The 26,568-nt window shown below is 27.6% G+C and overlaps 1 protein-coding gene across 1 annotated transcript in view; it reads right to left on the bottom strand.

Moving 5' to 3' along the window:
• LOC136976815 (transcription initiation protein SPT3 homolog) overlaps positions 1–26,568 on the bottom strand; it is an 84,509-nt gene that overhangs the window by 5,239 nt on the left and 52,702 nt on the right. The window contains exons 4-8 of the mRNA XM_067272198.1: positions 22,009–22,095; positions 13,234–13,336; positions 13,009–13,145; positions 9,658–9,733; positions 6,584–6,705 (exon numbers count right to left, since the gene is read on the bottom strand). Coding sequence (XP_067128299.1) covers positions 6,584–6,705; positions 9,658–9,733; positions 13,009–13,145; positions 13,234–13,336; positions 22,009–22,095 — 525 coding nt within the window. The remainder of the gene's footprint in view (positions 1–6,583; positions 6,706–9,657; positions 9,734–13,008; positions 13,146–13,233; positions 13,337–22,008; positions 22,096–26,568) is intronic.

Here is a 26,568-nt window from a genome sequence, read left to right as displayed (position 1 = left end):
CAAAGACTGGGAAGAAGACTACTTTGTTATCGAAAGTAAGGAGAAATGTATTTGCTTAATATGCAACAGTGTTGTGTCAGTGGCAAAAAAACACAATGTTGAATGTCATTACAAAATCAATCACAGTTCTTTTGAGGTTAGTTTTCCACCTAATTCTGACCCAGCAAGCAGTTTTTACCAGTTGTGTAAATAAAAATAAAAATGCCATTGTTGCTTCCTTTAAAATTACTCATTTGTTGGTAAAAGGAAGAAAACCATTTTTAGAAAGTGAACTAATTAAGGAAACCTTTCTCATTGGAGCCGATTCATTATTTGAAGGATTTTCTAATAAGCAAGAAATTATTTCAGCAATACAAGATTTACCATTGTCAGACAATACAAGTACAAGAAGAATCCAGATGATTTCAACAGATTTACAAAGTCAGTTGAAAAATAATTTGGAAGAATGTGAGTATTTCTCATTACAATTAGATGAGTCAACAGATATATCAGATATGATGCAATTGGCAGTAATGATAAGAATGGTATTCAGTGACTTTAGTGTGAAAGAAAAACTATTAATGTTACTATCAATGCAAAAGCAAACAAGGGGTGAAGATATTTATATCTTTAAAATTACTCAACAGAAATTAATATGCCTTTACACAAGTTATCAGCAATAATAACTAATGGTGCTCCAGCAATGGTGGACTGCAATAATGGATTCATTTCCCATTGCAAAAAAGATGAATCCTTTCCAAACTTTATGTATTATCACTGCATCATACATCAAGAATCCTTATATGCCAAAATATTATCCTTTGAACATGTTATGAATGCTGTTGTTAAAATAATTAACAAAATTCGAGCAAATCCTTTATCACACAGATTGTTTAAAGCCCTTGTAGGAAAGGACAAATCTTCCCAAGCTGACCTTATCTTCCATACAGATATAAGATGGTTAAGTAAAGGCAAAGCACTTGGTAAAGAATTTTTTAATCTCTTCCAAAAGATCGAAAACTCATTTCAAAAGGTCAAACATTTGAACAATTAGATAATGTACAATGGTTGATGGACTTGGCTTTTTTAACTCTAGGCAAAAAATAAACATTTAGCTCTATAAAAGCATTCAAAGCCAAAATACATTTTTGGATGAAAAACTTTCTTGTACACTTTCCAAGGATGAAAACGTGATCAGTGAAAATAATTTTGACCTAATATTATTTATTACTCATCTTGAAAACTTTTGGAACAGTTTGAAAGTAGATTCCAGCAATTTACCATTATCGAACCTGTGGCTACATTTTTTGTAAATCCTTTTACTACATAAGTATATATTATTGAAACTACTAAATCTATAGCAGAACTTCTTTCAAGAAGAAACATTGAAAATTGAAGAAGAGATTTTTAGATTTTCAAAATGATATCATATTTAAACCTCACGATACGGATGAAAACTTTTGGAATTTAGTTGATCATACAAAGTATAATCTTTTGAAAAAAGGAGCTTTCAAAGTCAAATCCTGTTTATTTGTGCAAATTTTTATTTTCCACCATGAATATTATAAAATTAAAAATAAGATCTCAACTTACTAATGCTAACCTTGAAGATTGTTCACAATTGGGATTATCATCTTACACTCCCAACTATGAGAAATTAGCAAATGAAATGCAGTATCAAAGATTGCACCAATTTGGCTTTTATAATAAATATATAATATGTTATAGTAAATATATGTTACAAAATGCATGTTACAATAAAAGGACATACAGAAGAGCGTCGTTTATCCGAATCAATTGGGGACTGGGGTTGTTCGGATAACTGATTATTAGGGATTGCAATCCAGCAGTGTTTTCAATCCAGCTGGATTTTTGCTGGACCAACATCATTCCAGCGCAGATGTATTTTTGGTGCAAGAACGTGTTATCTATCTATCTATCTATCCAGCAATTTATGGTTTTTTTAAAGAAATAAAACATTTTTTAAAAAAATACTTAAGACTTTTATTATTTAGACTGGTCACTATAAATCAATAAAACTTTTTACACATTTAGGTAGTAAACTTAACTTTGGTTCGGTTTAACACTTGAGATAGAAATTAACTTTAAATGTTCAGTTAGATTATAATTATAATGTAATCTTTAAGTTAAGTAATAGTAAAGGCAATACTACTAATTAATTTATATTAATATATTATAATAATGTAAGGACGGATAATCAGTGGCTAAGTGGCTACCAGTCTTACCAGTTTTCTTATATAGGCTCTACATATCAGTCTGTACTTATTACATAATATAATTAGTAGTGTTAGTAAAGTAATGAGTAAGTAATTAGTAGTAGTCTAGTAGTTAGTTGTTATTATCACAATCATGAATCACATACATTCATATCATCATATATCTAAAATACTGATACTCATTCATTTAATGAACTATTTAACTAACTAGATAGTCTCAGTTTCTCACTAATTTTCACAATAAAATTGCCTAGCCTAGCCTAATAGAATAAAAGTTAAAAACTCTTACTTAATAGAATTAGAGTAGAAGTTATAAAATATTAGTCTTGTCTTGATTAAAGTATTTTAAAGGATTAAATAAAATTAATCCTTTAAAATCAATCACTTCTGTTATTTTTTTTTACTTTTCTGGAAGTAAGATCTCAAGAAACAAATGGTATTGATGGTGTTGTCTCCCAACCTACTTCTTAATGAATTGCATATATATCCCACTGCAGAGAAGGCCCTTTCTGCCTCTATGCCAGTTGGTTTCAGGGTCATCAAATAATCATAAATCGTTCCGTCATGTGATTCATTGACGTCACAACCGACTGTAAATTAGAATTATGCACCAGGACTAGGAGAGGAGTTACTTATTTTATTTAGCGTGAAGACACTTGACTTTCCGCTCTCGCTAAATAAACTGGCAAATTAGATCAGCTGAGGTAAAAGGGCAGGCGATGCGGTGTAGAGAGGGGGTGTAGCACATGCTGCAATGAATGGCAACGTCACTCTCGCCGCCGAACCATAGTGCACGCAGTAAAGCGGCAACGCAGACAACGTAGACTTTTGCGCCATTATTTAGAAAGTTAATTGAGTATTTGCGGATCCGCAGCGCTGGATCCAGCAGGCCGAAGAATGCACTGGATCCAGCTGGATTGCTGGATGAAGGATCCAGCAATTGCAATCCCTACTGATTATGTATGAAAAAAGAGATAACCGAGCGATGGGAAGTGGGCGCCAGGGGCGGGGCCAGTGGGGGGGGGAATGTGCGTCGAGGGGAAGCGAACGAAAATGGGGATAAGAAGAATCGAGGCGATGTAGGGGAAAAAGGAGGCGTGAGGGGGACAAGACAAAATAAAGAGAGGGAAAACGAGAAAAACAAAAAAGGAGACGGGAGAAGGGGGGCGAAAGGAGGAGCAAAAACGGGGAAGCAGCACGACACAGGCTAACGGGAAAGCGGGCAGAACGGACAGGCGGAGGAACAGGGCGGGCGGAGAAAGCAACGCGCGACGGAAGACGGAAGGGGGAAAAGCCGAGGGGCGTCCCAACAAGAGGGGAGGCAAGGGCGACAGGCCGGCAGCACAAAAAGGGGGAACCCCAGGCCGACGCAGAGAGAGGTAGGGGGGGGGGGGAAGAAAGGGGGGGCTGGGACGCGATGGGAGGGGAGGGGGGGGAGCGGGAGAGGAGAAGGCGGGGAAAAGGGAGAGGGGGGGGAAGGGACGGCCGAGGGAACCAGGGAGCAGCAGGAGGAGGACAAGACACAAAAACAGAGGGGCTCGGGGCGGGGAGTGGCGCCGAAGGGGCGGGTGGGCGTGGAGGGCGCCCGAAGGAGAGAGACACGGGCAAGGAAGCGCAGCACAACCCCCGAGAATGCGTTGTAATCCACGCGGGTTTGTTTAGTCTTTTTTTTTTTGTTTTTTGTTTTCTTTTTTTTTTTAATTATTCTTATTTTCTCTTTATTTTTTTTTTTTTTTTTTTTTTTTTTATTATTTTTTTTTTTTTTTTTTTTTTGTTTGTATATTTTATTTTTTGTATCTCTTTTTTTTGTTGTATCTACTATGTCTTTCTTATTTTTGTTTATAATGTTTCTTGTTATTTTTTTTTTTTGTTTTTATTGGTTTTTCTTTTTATTTTTTTTTTTTCTCTTTGTCTTACTATATTTTTTTATCTATATGTTTCTATTATTTTCTATTATAATTTTTTTTTTTATTTTTTTTTTTATTTTTATATTTTTATTTCTTATTTATTTTTTATTTTTAGTGATTTTATTATTATATTTTTTTGGTTTACTTATGGTTTTCTATGTCTATTTGTAACATTTTACAGGTATTTTTTATTATTTTTTTGTTTATTTGTCATTTGTAAAATACTAAGAAACATCTGTTTTTCTGTGAAATTTTATCTAAATTTCAATGTTTTTCTAACATTATATGTTTATTGTTTTTTATTATTGGCCTTAATTTTTCTTTCATTACTCAGATATTTTTTTATGGACACTACAGTCTACCTTGTATTTATTACACCAACATTTATACTTCTTTTTTTTTGTTTTTTTAGTGTACAAATCCTTTATAATAAATTTATTCATTTTTATTTGTTTGTTTTTTATTACTTTTTGGGTATTGGTGTTGGTGTGTGTGTGGAGGTGGAACGAGGTTCTCAACGTCTAACGAATTATCGCCCCTTCACTTCGAAAAAAAATCTTGTTGAGTTTATTAGTTTATTTGATAATTATATACTTTGTAAAAAATTAAACATTTATGTATTAGTATAATGTTATTTGTTTAATTATTATACAATATAATGAATAAAATATCTAATTATTCTTAATATAATGTTTTACTATATCGCCCAGAAAATTGTTTTTCTCTCCCCAAAATATAAATTGTTACTAATCGCCCCCAACATGGAAAAACACCCCCGTTGAGAAACACTGGTATAGAACATGAATTGGAATTAAACCATTTTTGAATCAAAACAGATTATTTATGAACAATTATTTTTAACATTCTATATTACAAAAGATATTTTATTTATTGTTTATTCATCTTTGATTTACTCTTTATTTTGTAATAAGAGTAAAAGTTTTGATTCAAAAATGTTCTAATTCAGGTTCTGTTATGTAGTGTTTGGTGTACTGATGATAAGTTTTATCAAGTCAAAAACATTTCAATAATTAAAAAAGTATTTGATTTCCTCAATTTAGAAGTTGTTTGAATTATTCATTTCATAATAATTTGTGTTTGTGTACACATTTCTTTCACTTTATATCTATTTTGTTACACACATGTAATAATCTATATTTTAAAAGCTTGAATCTTCAGGTGATATATTATTTTGAACAGAACAGGACATTTTCTAACACTTGTGTCATCTATAAATGTTACATCTTTTAACACAGATTATCTGTAAATTCTGTACTTATGATCTCATATTGCCTAACCATTATAAACTCTTCCAAGCCTACAAGCAGTTTGACAAAGTGAAGACTACATTGACAAATCTATGTTCATAAGAACTGCACACCATCTTCTGTGTCCACAATTGCTTAAAAATGTCATTGTTGTTTATTTATTGTAGTATGTTTATTATTATTCTAATGATTGTGTATTATAGTGAATCCATAATTGTACATTAAAATATTTGCAAATCTTTTAATAAGTGAAGCATGCAATGCCATAATGTTGTAAATTCCAAAAAAAAAATTTTTCAGGAGAGGTAAAAACTCACTAGGTTACAAATTTTCTGGAATATCAAAATGATGTAAATATAGGCTGTAACATTTTAAGCGCAAAAGTAATGTGACTTGCACTTTGGTGTTTTAAACATTATGGCTTCATATAAGTTTAATTTTAAAATACAGCCACTTACATATGGCACTGTATGCCAATATTGCCAAATATTTTTTTGCAGCAGAAAACATGTTTGCATTTAGAATTCAATTCCTCAATAAATATTTTGAGAAAAGTGGCATTTACAACGTTATGGAATTGTACGCTTCAATCATAAAAAATCCAGCAATGAGTTGCTTAACTTTCCCAGCAACATTTGGTGGCAACATCTGTAATGGTATTTTATTTTTTAAAACTTTTTATATTTTTAACTATTATAAAATTGCAAAAAGCTTAATTTTGAGGGTCGGGATGGGCTTTATAAAAAATTATAAATGCTAATAAGGAGTAAAATCCTCATTAAGTCCAACCCTACTAGAGATACGCATGTTCTCCTTTATCTCCCCACTCCCTTGACCTTTAATCACCAAAATTTATCATCATCAATCCACCTAATACACAAACCTCCCTGCAAAATTTCAGAAATTTTCAACAAAAAGTACAGGAGTTATTAAGCTTCAAAGTAGTTGAACAAAATCATGCTCCACACACAAACACTAACATCCATACATACAGAAATGACTCCCAAACTTTTTTGTATTTCACGATGTTTCAAAGTGTCTTAAGTCCAAAAGTGTAAAATCTTGGGGAGTCATTTTTTGACCGATTGATTATTTTTACTTTCCTTGCTGTTATATATAACAGAAGAAAAGTATGGCAATGTCTTCCTGATTAATTTATGCCTATTTACAGAATATTAATTTTAATCCTTACCTGTGCAACAGTTTCATATGCTAAATAATGAAAAATTTCAATTGCTATTGGATTTGGCTTTATTTCGGTCAAGTTATCCTTCAGAAGCCAATCTCTGAATTTTGTGGATCGGTACTTTCTAGCTAATATAAAAATAATAGTCTTTTAACTGAAAATTTATTGCATTTTTAAAGTAATTGAATATATCAATAATACTATAAACAATAATTATATATTATGCATAAGCTGGACCATAAAATTATTTTACAGGTTGTGTTAATAGCTTATATAAAAGAATTTTCATTGCCTTTTAATACAATTACCATTACCACTTTTAATATTTGTAAACAAAAAACATTTGTTTTATTCTAGAAATGTTTACTATTTCAAAACTATTAAGCACAAATACACTGGATATTTTTAATTTTCAAATTAAATTCCTATTTTCTTGTTTATTTATAAATTTTTTATATTGTTTATAGTTATTTTATATGATTTGTCACTCATTTATTGAAAACTTTTGTTCTTTAATGTATAGAAATTGAGTAATATTGAATTTTAAAAAATCTGAAATAGTACAAGCTATCTGAAACATATGATAAAACAGCAGAACCTGTGCTTAGCAGGAAATCCTGAGACTGTCCACTTAAGACCATCTATTAATTAAATAACTGTCATATAGCAGTTATTTTACATCCAGCAGTTTTTTAAATAATCAATATAAATTCTTATTTTTGGCTAATAAAACGAACTAGAGACTATCAACAATTTTGTCATGTCTCTTTGTCTTTAAAAAACCAAGACTACTTAATCAACTCCTATAAATATCTTGCATTACAAAGCATTTCAGATAGAAAACTACATCCATCTTCAGGAAACTGTTTTCTGACAATAAAGAAAACTATCACTTCAGCAACTTTCATACAAAAAAAATCAACCAATACAAGTTTACAAGTCATGACTTGTAAACTATTAAAACTATTTTTAGTTGTTCATATTCATTTATGTGTTTTTTGGTATTTTAGTCATTTACACATTTTTCATTAGCATATTATTTAAAGTCCAGCATTCTCTTGTTTTGAATTTTTGTTCTAGAACTAATATTTAAATTATATTCATCAGAAATATGTTAGTTTTCATTCAAAATGCATGGAACATAGTCATTCAATCACCATTTTATCCCAACGAAGGCTGATAAAATAACAACTAAAAACATTCAAAAATTTAAAATATCACTGCATTTTAAGATTTCTTTCATGGTTTGGTTATTTAATACAAGTGAAGAATCCAAAGTAGTGAATTAATGTTAATTTTACTAACAAAAATATAAATTCTTTAAAACTGCTTTTCATTAATAAAGGAACATTCTACATATTTCAAATATTCAAAACAAAAAAAAATTGACAAAACAGGTCCACTAAGACAAAGGAGGGGTCTGCTCCTTGATATTACCCTCAAGCTCCATACAAGTTCTCAATGATATGAAGGTATTGTCACCATAGTATCTTAAAATTGCTATCCCAATATCCTTTAAAAAGGCTTACAGAGACTCACTATTTCAGAATTGACTTGTTGATTGGAGGTATTCAAACCCCATGCATGCCTGTGCAATGTAGTCAAAGATGTTACACAATGAATTTGAAAAAGGATATCATCAGAGCAAGGAAAACTGGATGGCCATTTTCCCCACTATCTGAGCTATTCTGGTCTGACAATAAAGAGTTGTTGAAACCAATGGCTAAGCAAGAACACACAGACATAGCAAACAGGTTCTGAATACTTCAGATCAATCATCAGAAGAGCTGTTTGGGTCAAATGGGACAGACACAAACAGCTGCAATGATGTCTTCGTCCATCATCTAGAGACAAATGGAAGCCTTCTTACGGAATCACCTCTTCCTATAACATTGGTTGTGATAGAGAAACATAAGCCACTATTGAATGGCATGTTTCATCTTTAGCAATAAATTCCAAGTATGTTTAGAAATGAAGAACCACCATGTTAGAGTGTAAAGAACCACTAGCGAGTGCTTCAATTTCACCTTTATGGCTAAGTAGCACTCTGATCCACTTCTGGCTTTCTGGTTTATGATGACACCTCCTATGACAATCAATCATAATTTAATAGTGGTATGAGACACATTCAAAAAAATCTTACATCCCACATATTGCCTTTCGTGGCCATTTTCCATCAAGATAATGCTCAACTGCACATAGCTACAGTTTCCCAGAAATGTCATTGTGACATACACTCCTGGTTTGTCCAATCTCCAGATTTGTTATCTATCAATCGCTTGTGGGACAAGATAAACTGTCAGTTTCAGTCACAATTGTGCATATGAGGAATTCAAAGCATCAGTTGCAATATCTGTGGAGAAGTCTGTCACAAGATAGCATAGAATATACGTATGCTTTTATGCCCTATTGTATCTGACATGTATCCAAGCAAGAGAATACCTTACAAGATACTAAAGGTTACTTTAAATTGCACTGTTGTTCCACAGGAAATCATCTCTTTGCTATGACATTGTGATCACTTATCATTGTCATTGCATTTGCACTAAGAAAGTTTTATTCAGTTCTAATGCCTCCTCCTTAGTGCATAACCTTTTTGTCAAAAAGCACAATATTGTTCTAGTCTTTATTGAGTTATTTTTATAAAAAAAAACAAAAAGATATTTTATTAAGTCAAATCTTTTTTATATATTTTATACCATTATATCACAGTTGAATTTAATTTAATTCAAAATGTAGACTAATATTTGAATTTTGCTATTTTTGTAGATTTTTAATATTTTTCTTCTTTTGTACATTATGCATTCTCTAGTCATATTATTCAAGAGAAATGGCAACAGTACAATAATTATCACATTTATCATTAAAATAATAAATTACTTTGTCTTCAAGCTAATTTTTGTGAAAGAATAACTTATCACATTTTATATTTCCATATTTATGATTAAAATGTTGGTAAATAAATTTACATTATTCTGTATATTTATTTAACAGTTAGGATTAAATTCTACAGCTCCAAATATATTAACAATTTATTTAATACAATAAAACTCAAATAATAAAAATAATTATTGACTTACCAAAAGATGCTCTTCTTGCTTCAGAATATTCTAAATATTGATTTTGATCCATGTTTGCAGTTTGTTGATCCGCACGCTTATTAAAATAAATAATATATATATTATTTAGGATTTCATAGTAATATATTCTTCTTTTAATATTAAATACCATATTTACTCACATATAAGACAAAGTTTTTATTCATTTATCACAGCTTCAAAGTCCTAGGTTGTCCTATACATGCATGTGAAAGATTCTTTGCATTTTTGCAAATAATTTTTGTGAACAGTGTATTCACATTTTTTACCGGATGCTTACCCTCTTGTATTTGAAAACATAAGTATTTTATCTGGGTCATTTGAATCGTTCTTGTATATTGTCAGGAGTAAAGATGAATAGCAATAGGAAAAGCAAAGCGTTTGAATTGAATTCCAGATTGAAATTCCAAAATCACATGGGAGCACGATATAAGTTTTAATCCATTCCCACATAAAAACAGATGATTATTCAGAAATCAGAATTCAAGAAACTCATAAGTGTAATTGACAGAGAGTGAATTCAACAGTTAAGAATTGGCAAAAAAAAAAAAGGTTCCCGATTGTCCAGCTTTATGTGAACAAATTATGTTGTTGATTTTACAAGATTTTTCCTTAAAGTTTAAAATGCCATTAATTTTTGCAGGACAATGTGTACATTTACGCTCATTTGATATTTAACATGATTAAACGAAATAAAATTAGAATTGTATTAATAAATCTAATTTTCTTTATTTTGATCTTGAAAGTCACATCTTGTCCTATATGCAAGATTGTCTTATATGCGAGTAAATACAGTAAATGTGGCATGCATAAATCTAATACATTAATTTTTATCTATGTTTAAAAAAACAAATTTTGTGACCAATTACCTCACTGACTAAATTCATAAAACAAAATTTTCTAAATTAAACCTCTGTCTAGATATTAAAATTTTTATATTTACTTGCATAACTTGAAATTGATTCAATTATTACATTTTAATTTCATTTATTTCATTCTAATTACAGGAATAAAATTTATTATTATTAGAAAGTTAAATGTTACAATATGTTGTAGTGTTGAATAGTTTAATTTTTATGTATTTTATATCTGTATTAGGATTAAATAATGTTACACTGTAACAGTAACAAATGTAAGATATTCTGACTATTTATTTATTAATTGCAGTGATTTCATAATTATATAAATAACTTAAAATAAAATCTCAGTCATTGGCCATCACAGCTTGTCATCCAGTGGAAAACACCGCACTACAGAGTTGGCTGCCAACCGTGAAGTGCAGTGCTGGAAGTAAAATTGGCCTAGGTCTTCTTCTACATAAAAGTAAGTTTTTGGTATGAAAAGTCAACTGTAGACAGGAATTTTTGAATATTTTTGAGAAACTATTTTTAATTTTACAGTTAAAACTTAGCAACAATAGTGAGTGAGTTATTTGAATAATTCTAAAAACATTTAAAAACCAGTCAAACTTCATTTATACAATTTTCTAGGAAACTATGAAAATATTTGTGTAAATAGAATGTTATTGAAAAAACATATGAGTGAAATTACTTTCAAATTGATTTCAGAGTGAATATAGTCATCACAAAAGTATATCACAGTACAAATTCAGTTGTACATGTAATAAACAAGTATTACTATGATATGTCAAAGAAATTTCAATTTGCTATATGTACTGTATAATACACGAATATGTACTGTATAATATTTGAATAACATAACTTAAAAAAAAAGTAAAACAACAAAAAATTATGTATTTTTAAAAAATTGATCAAATTTTGCTTGTTTCTTGTTTTTTCAATAGCCTTGTCATATACATCGGTTGTTTCCTTCTGTTAAAACTCCAGTCATATGAAAGAATGAAGAGTCATTCTAAAGACTAGTTCACACTGATAGCAAACAGTGAATATGAATGAGAAATTGAAAAACGTTTTTATTAATTGGAGGACAAATTTATAATATTCTCAAAGACAATACCATATTAATATTTTCTTAAGAAAATTGGTCCACAGTACAAAACAAAGTGAAAATTTTCAACATATTAGACTGGCAAAGTGTTTTCTTAAACAAGAAAATTCATCAGTAACAGCACCATATGTTATGTATTATTCATTCTACTTTTTAGATTGCTCCATTATAGTGGTGAAGTGCATATATTAGGATTTTTGTGTGTCTGTCAGACATTATATATTCGAGACAGCAATTGACAGCAAACGTATTTATTAGTTTTGCCAGGCGATCATTTCAAAATCAAGTAAGTACATGCAAAAAGATCAATTAATGACAAAGAACAATTTGAAAATCAATTTTCATTTTATAGAGTAGAATATACAAAATTTTTGCATGCAAATATTTACCAAGTAGATTCAATTGTACTTTGTCATGCTTCTGTTCAATCCATTCATTGTGCATGTCCACATGCATGCGCAAAAGGGAACTGAACATTCTCGTTTATAGTCAATGTAAGCTATAGTAACTACCCGGTTCCTCTGGAATCTATAAACCACATCCCTTACTGTACATTCGGTAAAAAATTCTTCTGAACAACTACTTGATTCCAAGTATTTATAAAATTTATTTTAAACAAAATTAATATTTGATTCACTTTTGTGGAGCATGCTATCAGATCAGCTTGACCAACCTTGTTGCATTTGCTAGCAATTAGTTGTCAATATAGACTAACCTGAATTGCATACATAATTCACTTTTTTTCACTTTCTTTGATAATCACTTTAAACTTTTTCACTTTTTAATGAATAATATCTAAATAAGGGAAAAAGTGCTATAGGATACAAAAAAAAGACTTATAAGTGCAAAACTGTATAAACAAAAAATGTATAACTGAAGTGTTTTATAATGAAGAAAGTATGGTAGTAAATATTTAATAAACAATTGTGAAAAACTTACAACTGAGAAATGTATAAATAGGGTTCCACTATACTTTGAATTATTTCAATAATCAAATGATCAGTTATTTATTTATTTATTATAAAGGTAATGCCATAGGCTAGAAGTATCTCCCCAAATTAACAATATAACATCCCTTTAAAAATTACAAAAAAAAACAAATAATAAAAATATTATAAGTTAGAACATATAAAAAACAAATATTACTATGATATAACAAATTCACAAAGGATAAAACTGTTTTTCATTTAAACAAAATTTTTAAAACACTGAATTCAAATTTAGCATTTTAAAAACAGTACTAATATTTGTTATAGTAAATATTTTTAAGATATTAATGTAAATGCATTTAGATTACTAAAAGTAATAAAATTAAATATAAAGCAAAATATATATATTAAAGTTCATAAAACAAAGAATATTTACAATTTCTCTTTCTATCTTGACTTCATCCACAACTTCATCTTCAACTTTATTATATAATCCTCCAATAAGGCTTATAGAATTAAGAAAATCTTGACATAATTTAGCTCGTTTTAAACGTGGTTGAACTTTTGATTCACCTACAGCAATATATATAATTAATACAACAAATAAATCAAAATTTACAGATTCTACTATTTAGAAAATTTTCAATTTCTTCAAACCAACCTCCTGTATCAGCAATATCTTCTTCTTCTAAGTTACAATTCTTTGCAATAGTATTTCTTGTATCTTTAACACTAAGATAATGTAATAATCTTGAAATTTTTGTCTAGAAAAATATTATATAGTTACTTTTCAGTAATTGAATTATTATTTAAATTATTTCATCTATATCAAAATACAATAGACAACATTTTAATATAAAACTTGACTCAATATAATGTAACTTTAAAATTTTAAAAATTGTCTATTAACGATCTTACAACTAATATAAAATAACGTTGACTCTTATTAGAAAACATAACTAAAAATATTGTAATTTCTTTAATATAAATTATTTTTTTTAATGATTAAGAAATAATTATAGTAAATTGATTTTTACTGTATAACAAAAATTAAATTTTCTGAATTTTCTTCTTAAAATGTTTTAATTTATTTTAATATAATTATGATAATGACAATGAAGAACTGGATTGAAAAAATGAAGATGAAATTTGAATAAATGGAAACAAATCATATAACAATAATAGCATCATAATTCTAGAGAAATATTTCTTTACAAAAGACAAATACATAGAGAATGGCAATAAAATTATATTTTCCCATCATTTTATATAATTTTATTTGGTTTTTAATTTTACATTATATTTTAATTTGTAACAATGTTAAGCTATTTTACTGTACCATTTTCAATAGTGTAACAAAAACAAATATTGAAATATCAATTACTTGACTTTATTAATAGAAATTGAAAGTCTATGCACTTGCTCGACAGTATGTTAATTCTGCTGTAACAAACTTGATTAACCATTTTCTGATTTGTTTAATTCAGGTTAGGGTTTCAGAATGATCTGTATATGTGCAATAATATAACAATCTCATTTATCTTAATCCAATAATTTCCAGAAATGCCCGTAATACTAAACAGATTACTTTACATAGTCAATTAGCTATAACAACAAGATCTATTAAATTTAATGAGTTAATGGGAAGAACACACAAATAAATAATGCCATATGAAAAGAAAAGCATTGCAATTGGAAAAAATATTAAAAATTGTTCTTTAATTTCAATCTTAAAAACTTAAAATTTTTATTACAAAATTAAGTCTTACAATTACATTACATAAAATATATTTTAAAATTGCCAATGACAACTATAGATTAATGTACGTATAGTTTTATTCAATTCAATTATTGATATCATTGTAAATATATTTCAATTTTAGATTTTTTAAAATTTTTTACATTATAAAAATTATGAAGATAAAGACATACAAAAACATTTACAGTCTTCTACATATCCATTCCAACCTTTCAGAGAATTTATATGTTCTTAATGCAGTAAGAAAGAGTGATTCTGCTATTGTTAGTTGTGTCCTAGCAGTTGGAATCCAAATGGACACTTCAAAACATTTTTATATTAGGAACTACTGTAGGTATGTGCATGAAATGTAGTTGTACTCTTGTATTAGCCTTTATTTTTGTAATTTTTATATGTATCCATCCTGGATTTTTTAATTTTTATTAATATCAAAAAGTATTTTTTTACATGTATCCAATGCCAGAAGCACTTTAGTCAATTTGCATATGTGTAAGTGAAGAAGAGCCTATAAAGAAAGATTAATTCTGCTAAGATAAATTGTGTTCTGATGCATGTAATGGATGTGTATAAGGCTTCAAAAATGTTTTCATAGTAGTCTTCATTTTTGTAATATTTATATCATTAACAAGCAATTATTTATTGTGACTTTAAAAATTACAGCCTGGCATTATGACAATCATATTTTAAATTTATTTAATTTAAAATATATGTTCTCCACTTCAAATTAGTACTGTAGTGGCTTACCCCTGTATATCACACTTTGCCTTTAAGAATAAAGTTGTGTTGGTCATCTATTAACTGCTTTCAGGGAAAGTTTTGAATTGAAATAACATGACGCCTGGTTTCTATCATAAGTTATTATAAAATTAATTAGGGCCGCCTACCTCTAAGATTTCTATATCTGGTCTCATCATCTATCTAACTCTGTTCTCGAGATTAAGGAAAGACAGACAGATGAATGACAGTGGGAATTCATAGGTCTACAATTTTTTCAAATTGCAGTCCAATAACTAATCTTTGTAAAGACAGACCATGTATTTGAATATAAGAGTAACATTTAAATGGTGTTAATGATAGAACTAGCCAAACTTCAGGAGGTGATCAAACATCAAAAAATATGTGAAATTAGGGAAAAAAGCTAATATCCCAAAATGCTTAGTTTTTGAGATAAGGATGGTCAAGATGCTACAGAAATATTCCTTTTAAAAAATAATACAGGTACTCCTCACTTTACGACCGAGTTCTGTTCCGACGACTACGTCGTTAAGCAAATTGGTCGATAAGCAAGGAGCTTGTGCTGGGAATATAGGATCATTGTAAAATTATCCAAATTATGCAACAAACTTCAAATTTATTCATAAAAAGACTATTATAGTATGCTATTAGCCTATTATAGTGCTATAAGACTATTATAGTACGCTTAGTGCGCATGTCATCAATCGCCACTGACCGACACTCAAGCTGCGAAAGGGGATTCCCCGAATTGCAGGTCGAAACTCGATTTGTCGTAAGTGCAAGTGGTTGTTAAGCAACTAGGTCATAAAGTGAGGAGTACCTGTAATAAAATAAATATTTTTTTTTTTTTAATATCTCAGAAACCATACAAGATATTTAGTTAAAATTTTTTCTATCGTTTTTGCTACAGGACAACTACATTTTTAAAGCTTTTTATGCATGATTTCTTCACCTTGAGCAGGGATATGATATGGCACATCTTTACAAAACATATGTGACACCATTGAAAAACTAATTAATTTTGATGTGTTTTAAATCTACCTCAAATTTAGCAAGAAACCTTACTGATGGATGTTTTCTCATCTGCAATGTTGTGCTGAGTCTTTTTTTTTTCACTTGTTGATGCAAAAAGTGAGATTTGTAAACTTTTATTCTTACGTTATTAGTGAAATCCTACTTTATAATGAGTGAATGTGGTAAACAATACTTAGATAGTGATAAAGAAAAAAAATAAAACACCTGAAAAGAAAAAAACAAAAATAGCTAAAGTTTATAAACAAAAATTGAGAAGAGAATGGCTAAATGATGAAAGATTTAATTCTTAAATGGAAGTAAGAAAAACAAAAGCAAAGTATTTTGCAAAGTTGTGATATTGCAGGAAGTATCATGAGTTGAAAGACAGGTGAAGACAAGCATTTAAAAATATTAATTGCACAAACCAATGCTTGAAAATAACTAACTTACCATCTTCATCTGTTTATTCAAACCAAGTAGCAGCAGCAGAGTAAAGCTCTATGCCTTTGTTGTGGTATACAATCTATCAATAGCAGTTTTAGATTATTTACCAAATTAGATTGCTAATACATGCTGTAATTCTAAAATTTCCAAAGGTATTAAATGTATGTGAACAAAAATCACTGGTTTGTTTCACTCTATTATATAACTGAGCTAATTTCAAAATTGAAGATAATGAAGTTTTAATTAATTACAGATGAAACAACTGATGTATTTACTCTTGAACAACTTGTTTGTTAGTTAGATATTATGATTATGATGTTCCAAAAACAGTGGATAAATATTTAACTCTGCTAAAGATAACAGATTGCAATGCTAAAAGAATTTTTGATTCTTTAATGTCATTTTTTTCAGAAGCATGAAATTCCTTTAGAAATCTTGGAATCCCTGTCAGTTTTACAATGGAATGTTTTACTTTAGTAAATATTGAACATCACTATTGTTGTCCATCATCACATTTGCAAAATGCAAGTGTGATGGTGGGCAACAAAAGTGGTGTTCAATATTTACTAAAGCAAAACATTCCATTACATTTTTGTGCAAGGTTTTGTCTGACATTCAATGCAATTATGTGCATCAAAGGCTTGCTCAGAATTCCCATATTATTTAGAAGAATTAGCTTGAAGTATTTACACACATTTTTTAAATAGTCCAAAATGTCTGTCTGAATATAAAGTTTCAAATGTTTACTAATACTGATCTTTGAAAAATTCATACATTAGTTATACTAGATGGTTGTCTCTTGAGTAAGTAATGAAAAGAAGATTAAACTAATGACCAACTCGCATCCTCTGTTTCATATCAGCAGTATTACAAGAAAATATTACATCAGCTATGATATTGGAACAATTACAGAACCCAGTTAATAAGATATACTATGTCTTTTTAGCTTTCATTTTACTTTGTGTTAATAATAAACTTAATCTTGAATTTTAAATTGAGAGCCTTAGAATATGTAAAATTAAGAAATTCAATTAATAATAGTGTTAAAGAAATCCTCAGTTACTCTTTCTAGAGAGAAATAATTAAGAACAATGACTTACCCAATATCAATGAAAGTGATCCATCAATTTATCTTCAAATAGACAAAATATACTGTGAAGTCAAAGTTAAAGCTATTTATATTAAAAACACATCAAGAATAATTAATAAAGAGCTTAAAAAATTCCAAATTGCAAACTTTGAATTGTTATGTTAAACTAATGAAGATGTTCAGGTGATTCTTGTCAATTGCATTGGACATGTTTACAAATCTAGAACTGCTTGAAGCAATGGACCCTACTAATGTAAATGCTCAATTATCCCTCGTGCCTTGAAATTTACTATTACAATATCAAAAGACAATAATGAAAACTTAAGCAAAGAGTAAAGAAAAATTACAAGATACAGCTCATCTTATTGAAAAGGAATTCAACAAACTCTGGTATAAAATTTCAAAAGAAAAATGTGAGAATGTATATAGATATTCCTTATTATCAAAACTGATAAGTTTATATTAACAGTTACTCTACTCAAAACTGGATGACTTCCACACAAATTCTCACTAACCTGATAAGTTTATTTTCATTGCCTCATTCTCTGTTTGTGCTGAAAAAATATTTTCTGTATTGAATAACATAAAAGTGAAAAAGCATTCTTCATTAAAAACTAGACCATAAATACACTTATATATTCAAAAAACTTACTGAAAGAAATCAACTACACAAAATGGGATCCATCTCAAGAATTAATTAAAATGAAGCATGAGAACCAGTATGGAGGAGATACGGTAATTACTGTATCTCCTCAATACTGGTTCTCATGCTTCATATATATATATAACTTGGTTCCTTTAACAAAAACCTTTGGCAGTTTTGAATGCCAAAGAAACAAACAAAATTTCTCTTTTATTTGTTAGATTAACCAATTAGATTGTTTAGATTGCAGTGGATAATTAACTAAAAGCATTCCTGAATTTTGATATTTTATTGATGATATTAAAAATAATGACCCCACACTACCAATTCAGACACACACACAATCTTTATAAGTAACAAAAACAATTTAATTATGAATGTTTTTGGTCATTTTTAAAAACCATTCTCAGGTTAGAATACAAAATCAAACTCACAAAAATAGAACATAATGAATAAACTTAGGAACACAGAATGCTGATTTGTTTCATGAGTGTCTGAATTTCCATAATCACAGTTTCTATTTTTTTTATCTATCAAGTAAATTAATTTCTAATAATTTTCATAAAACTTTATCAGACATCTTTTAATCTTTAAATATAAATTTGCTTTATTTGCTCAACATTTTAGTATTCATTCAAGTATGTCAGAAAAATAATCCAAAAATAATTGACAAATACAAGAATTCAAATGCATTTTTACATTTTTAGAAATTAAATTAAATTCACAATTGAAAATTCTTTGATTAATTTAAATAAAGTATTAAATTATTATTTTAAATAAAAATACAAAAAATCAGTTATTACTTGAACTTAGAAAATACTTTAATTTAATGACTAAGTCAATAGTTTAATAAATTAAAAGTTAAGTAATTGAAAACTCTGATATATCACTTCAAGAAAAAGAAGCAATCATTTTTAAATTGATAATGAATGATTTAACAATTTCATTTTATCACAATAAGTTCTTATATTGAATACATCATAAGTACTTTAACATAAAACTATGAAGTTATGATGATAATTATAACAAAATACAGTAAAAAGTAACTTTAATATGAGGATAAATATCTAAAACAGTGCTTCATTCAATAGCAAACTAAACATTTGAAACTGTAAATGAAAATACAAAATAAAAGCTTGCAATAATTTAAATAAAATTGACTTTCCTTTTAAACAAATAATCAGATTTTTTTAATATTAATATGAAAATTACAATCATATTATTCTTAATTATTATTTAAATGTGAATTTTTCTTTTCACACAAAATAATCTTTTAACTCTATCAGTATAATCTATTCTTCAATGATTCTAAAATAATAAATCAGAAAAAAGATAAAGGGAAAAAGTGGTTAGCAACATTCTTATAACATTCTTAAATGACTGTCCTTTATATTCTATAAAGGACAGTCATTTTTTTTTTGTTTAATGTATTTATTTTAATCATAGATATAAAAAATGTGAATAAATACAAGTCTAAAGTTTATTTTTCCAAGACTGATCTTTTCTTCCAAAATTTTCTAAATTATTTTATTTCAAATTAATTTGTGATTATTAATTTTAATACAAGGTGTTGACACAACAATCTACCCTTAAGCCGAATTTCAATAATTAATTAATAAATTAGCATAAAATATAGGCAAAAAGTAGTTCAATATTATGTTTATATTTGGGTCTTCATTATATTATATATAAAGATGTGAATAATTCCAATGACTATATTTACTACAAATTTTATAAAAGCCTTTTACAAACTGAAGACATTATTATTATTATTGTGTTTGAAATATTAAATCAAAAAATTAGAAAAAAAATTTTCAATTAAACAGAGTTTTGTATATTTTGTGCAACATTAATAGGCAAAGGCAATTGAAGGGGATCTTTTCAAGGGAGCAAAAATACATTTTGAACAGACTGCTGTATGAGTAAATATCTAAACCAGTGCCTTTTAACTGGGGTGCACAACAATGCTTCAGGGATGCCACTAAATATAGGTATCTCTCATATAATATTGTAGTTACGTTCAGAAAAAGTGCTGTGTTATGCAAATCTGTGCTATATGAAACAAAGGTCTAATACAAAACATAGGATTACATTCCAGATGTTAGCAAAAGCATATTATTCTTTTTCATTACTAAAAGAAATATGTTTGGAAATAATATATCAATATGTGAATAAATCAATAATTTAATTTGCTTAAATAATCAATAATTAATTAACAATCACAATTAAAAGTACTATATTACATATTAATATTAATTTTAGTTAAACTAGGGCATTTTCTTTTTACAAAGTATCGTCATCATCTCAGCTTTTTTGTTGATCTTGATCAGAAGTATCAGCAACATTTTCATATTATTTTATTTTTATTGTAAAAAATTTTTTATGGATGACAAAATAAAAATATGTTATTAATCAAAAATTTGTTCTAGATGTTCACATTTGTTTAGCTGAGTACCGAACAACTTTTTCCAGAATTTGTGTTTGAATACTAAATTGTTTGAGTACAGAGATACTGCTGTACTTTGTTCATCATTCCTACAAATGAAGTAATCATTTGTAGGTAAGTAATACATATGGTTAAAAAAAGTTTAACAACACAGAAAAAGTTATTAAATATTTTTAGGTAAATATGAAAATTAATTTATAAAAAAAAAAAATACAGTGACAGTCTTAAAGGCTAAAGTCTGAAAGCAACAACAGTGACACCTGGTTGATAGAAAAGCTAGTGCAATTTTTTTGCTTCCTTATCAGTTTTCATTAAAGTAAACCTGACAAAAAGCACAAAATAATTTGAAAATTTCAATATTCTAAAATCTGTGGGCAATTTTGAGATGACACATTTTTTTTTATTCAAGTAAACACACATCTGCTAACAAAGTTTACACTTAAATTGTGAAATTTTAATAGAGGATTTCCAAAACTGTTAGAGCAAGTGTTACAGAAGTACCATGTTGTATGAGGGATACCTATATAGTGCTGATAAGTGCCATAACACTTCTTATATGTTTCCTGAAAGTATACAAAGCACAACTCTAAATTGATAAAGTAGGAGGAGTACTGCAAGAAAAAAGTTACCAAATTGAGGGTCACTGTTAGAAAAAGATTAAAATACACTAACCTACACATTAATTATAAATAATAAAAAAGCTGTAAAAAAAACTTTTATTGTCTGGGAGAATAAGACTTCTAAGACTTGGAAGAGTAAGAATTGTGACTCTTCACAAGTGAAATTGATATAATTGAACATAACTGAAATTGTAAATTAGAAAAGATTTTAAAGTTCTTTAATAAAATAAAAGTACAGTAGAGCGTCGATAAGTGGAACCAATTGGGGACTGGGGTCCTTCCAGTTAATGATTTGTTCCAGTTTCCGACTTTGTACGAAAAAATACATTAACCTGTCCGATGTTCAAATTTTTCTCCGTTGCGTGTCGCTTCGTGTTGAATTTTCGTCGATTTTAAGCCTAACGAAAATTTTTATAATAATCATCAAGGCTACCGTATCGTTAAAAATTATTTCTGCATTTTGTACAAACAAAATAAATATATTAAAGAATATAATAAACATGAAAATTATACTTTAGAAGTAAATTTGGTATCAAAAACATTCGATTCAGCACAACACAGTCCGACTGAAAATCGTTCCACTTTCCGGCCATTCCACTTACCGACGCTCTACTGTACTATATTAAACATTACATATATACTGTATTTAATAATTAAATTTTTCTGAATATCATTAAATCTTTACTTTGTCTTTTCTCATTAGGAAAACAATATCTTCAAGTCCAATAAATCTTGAATTGCGTATATTTGCTATTTCTGCTGACTGAAGAAGCTGTAAAATTAAAAATTCTTTATCAGTAAGTCTATTTAATCATACAAAAATTAATAAATGATCATAATTATAAATATAATAAATTTATGTAATCATGTACTCTTTCATTACAAAAGTAAATGTATTACAAGCAAGGGAAAGTAATCAAAAAGAAACTTCTTGTTTTAAAATATTATTAGTAAAAATCATAACTTTTTGTCCCGAGAGAGGAAAAAAATATAAACTTTATATTATGCTTACAAGCAATAAACATTATTAAAAAAAAAGAGAGAGAAAAAGAGAATTTTGTTTTATTAATTATTAAATTATAAGTCGATAAAGTGAACTGTCAGTATTAGTTTCTCCTCTTATAAAATATAAGTATAGAGATTATATAAAATACAAATGAAAACATATATGTTTGATGTTTTTATATTTTTATAAAAGAAGCATTAGATATAAAAATGTTTTCCTCAATAAAAATATGAGAATGAAATTAAACATAAAACTATTTTTCATATATCTTTTCTTTCTTTGTGTTTTTCTTATTAACATTGGACAGATTTTTTTATGTAAAAACAAGTGCCAATTTGCTTTATTTTCATCAAATAATTAAAATAAACAAATATTTTTACTTTTTATGTATTTTTTAAAATAAACAAATACATAAAAAGTAAAAATATTTTTTTAAATAAACAAATATTTAAAAATTCTGCAGATGAAATAAGTAACATGTTTTGGATTTTTGTCAGTATGTATAGAAACAAAGGAGAAAGGACTACTCATAATGGTCATGGTGATCTCATAGTAATGACTTTTGGAGCCTCCCAATAAAGTATAAAAAATATATTATTATATTGAATAAATAAAAAAATGAAAGGCTTTTTTACAAAAAAAAAACTTATAATTGCCATCTTGTGTTATGCATATCCAGCCCTAAAATGATCATGCTCATAATACGATGGCCTAATGCAATTTATGCAAATTTAATGTAAGAATAATTAACCACCAAATTTTTGCTAAATTGACATATTTACTATTATTTGTTTATAAAATTAAATCTATATGAATCATTTATTAAAAACATAAAACACAATAGTTTTTAGTCATATTAATTGAATGATATTTTTATAAATATTGTTAAACAACAGGTTTCATAATGTTAGAATGTTGGCATAAACATCATAGCAGCCAAAGAAAACAAATTTCATTTGTATCTAACATAAAGATATATATCTTTATATGATAGATACTTTTCTTTTTTAATAAATTTAGAGAACATTGAATTATTTGACATTCAATATATATAATTATGATCCATTTTGACACTATTTTACTTGAATGTCACAATAAAAATGTTAACTAGAATGCAAATTATGTATCAGTTTATCTACAACATTGAACTACAGTAAAAAGTGGAAATACTTCAAAATATAGATATTCTTTTAAAATTTTTTAAATATTTATTTATCTGCTGAAGTTCTAGTCATATGTGATATGTCGCAAGCAAAGGAGAACTCACAATTTAATTTTGCATTAAAAATATTATAAAAATAAGTTTCTGTTCAAGTTCAAGGTTTGCAACTTGTTATACAGTTCAACAGATAAAAATTCTAGTCATCATCAAATAATTTTAAATTGTAAAACAAACTTTGCAGATATAAATTTAACTTTATATACATAATAAGTTTGGAATAAATAAATAAAAACTACCATTTTTGTTTTATGATTTCTGCTTTCGTTGTCTATTACTTATAAAAGTCAACAGTAACTGAGCCGAAAATATGATTTTTTGTCTTTTATCACTTAGTATCTAGATTAATAATTAATTTTCAAACTTTAACATTAATTAGTATATTAAATTAATCAATATTATATATACAGATTATTAATATATGACATAATTAATATTATTATATTAATTAATATATGTAAAATCCTTTACTTCTGTAAATAATGATTTTCAAGATATTGAACAATTATTCTGTACACTTTATGTTACTGTAAAATTCAAACAGAACAAAAATAACAATATTCAATACTTTATTCTCTGTCCAGTGGACACTACAAGGCTTTTTATTCAAGCCTTTCAGGTTTGGCCATGCCCACAATAAGACAGCTGGATGGTGAGGGATGAGGCTTGACATATTTGAGACAAACTATTACAAAAAATTCTTGGAGTTTAACCTGTCTGAATTTAAACTATGTCACAACCATTTTGCATTCTCTATATTAACATAATTATTTGCAACATACTTCTTACATTTGTTAATTCTAACTTGTATGGATATGGAATTCACACCATTATAGTGTGTGTTCATTCTAGAATTTGGTGACAAAAAGCAAAATAGAATACACGCCAGCTTTTTCTATTAATTCTACTTATCTTTGTTGTTAACCAGAGATCATCTTAAAGGCAATAGTTAAATTGAAATATTTATATCAGCTTTTTTTAAAATAATCTCAGAATTTTATAATCCAACCAAATATGAAATGATAAAAGGAAAAACTTCAAAACTACAATTTGTTATAAAAAAAGATTTAATTCTAATAACAAAAAGTATAATTACAATAATTAACTTTATGATGAGAACAAACTTTTTAAAATTTTTTAAGCTTTATAATTTAATTTGATTTTATGTTAACATAAATTTAGTATATTCTAAAACTATTCATGCAAATCAAAAAAACTGAAGTGTGAATAACTCAAAATCAACAACAAAAAATTTTTGATTACTAGTAAATTTTTAAGCTAAAATGTGATCATTTTTAAATATTTCTATATTTTTTATTATTCATATATATTCTGAATATGGCACATCATACAATAGAACAGATTGGAAAGTTATCAACTCGTCAGACAATGCAGAAAATCTATAAAGAAAAATCTTATTTGATACATTGTTTACATTTTGATGTTATATTCATTATAATTTTTTAGGCTCATTTTAATTAGAGACAATATATCCCAAATAAAGTTTTATTTTAATTATAATAACACTGTATTTTCAAAAGAGCAGATGTTCAGAGTTTTCTATAGAAAGAAACTGTTGGACATATCTCAATTGAATTTGAGATACTATGGTGTTGAACATACAGGCTTGATTTTTGTAAAAAATTTTACTTCAAAATTTAGCTGTCAGAATAAAATCTGGTACTGCTCTCTCCTTAATGTGCATATTACATACATTTTCTAATAAATTTTGAGTATAAAAATAGTCACAAAACATTCTTCACAATTTTTTGACAGATGCACGGTCACTGTTCATTTTGCATGATCATGCATTTCTTGTTAAACCCTTCTGTCAACAAAAATGCCAGCTCAGTGTTTAGAAGATTTACAAAGAGGTCCTCTGAGTATTGAGAATCTTTGGAAACTGGAGAAAAAAAAGCAAACAGTTTTTAGAACATGGAGATGGAGGAGCACAAAGTCTTATCTTTAATTTAATTGTTAATCCCATATTCCACATCTGTAATTGAAATAAAATTATTGCATTTTGTTTCACAAGTCCAAAAATTTGATAGAAAATATGCACATAAAGAGACAGTAGCATCAAATTTCACTCTACTGTCTAAATTTTGAAGTAAAATTTTTTCCCAAAAATCAAAACCACATACTCAGGACATTACATATACCATATTTGATTGACATTTGTCCAATAGTTCTTTCTGCAGAGAACTCTAAACATCTACTCTTTAATAGTGATCATCCTATATATGTCATTTAAGAGTATAAATTAAAATCTTTACTGATTTTGTTAAAGATCATTTGAAAGATTTTGTATTTACTTGTGTGTAAAGCATTGTATTTTTAGTTTTTACATGTTTTTGAAAATTTTATTAGTATTTTCATAATACAATATCCAGTAGTAATGCCAAAGTATTTTTTTATTGTTTCCAGATATATCTGGCTCAAAATACTGTTATATTTATACATATCACTATGGACTCATACACTTATATATTGAACATTATAGTATGTAACTTAAGAAAATATTCATTGTTAATTGTTATAGAATCTATTTTTTTTTTATGTCAACATTACACAAACTAATATAAATAATAACAAGATGAAATTAACTTGAGAAACTCAATCTTTAATAATTAATTTGCAATATTTAATTTTTGCACAACTGTTTTTCGAAAATTTAATTAGGCATCATCAGGGTCTAACTACATTAACTATAAAGTTCTAGAAAGTAAATTCAAAAATTCTTCTAATGTTTAGAATTTTATAATTAATATAGTTAAAGTGAGCTAATTACATTAGCCAAAATGTTTAACTGTCTAACTGGGTAGCAATTTGAAAAAATTGTAGACCTGTAAATTCACACTGACGTCTGTCCGCCTGCCTGTCTTTCATTAATCTCGAAAACAGAGTTAGAAAGATGACAGACAAAACCAGATACAGAAACCTTAGATGCAGGAAGTCCCAATTAACTATATACAAACTTCTGATACAAACTAGAAATCATGTTATTTCAATTCAAAAAA

The sequence above is a fragment of the Centruroides vittatus genome, unplaced genomic scaffold (genome assembly GCF_030686945.1).
Source record: "Centruroides vittatus isolate TY-2023 unplaced genomic scaffold, ASM3068694v2 contig_425, whole genome shotgun sequence".
NCBI classification, from domain to species: Eukaryota; Metazoa; Arthropoda; class Arachnida; order Scorpiones; family Buthidae; genus Centruroides; species Centruroides vittatus.
This window is presented reverse-complemented; position numbering and strand designations above follow the sequence as displayed.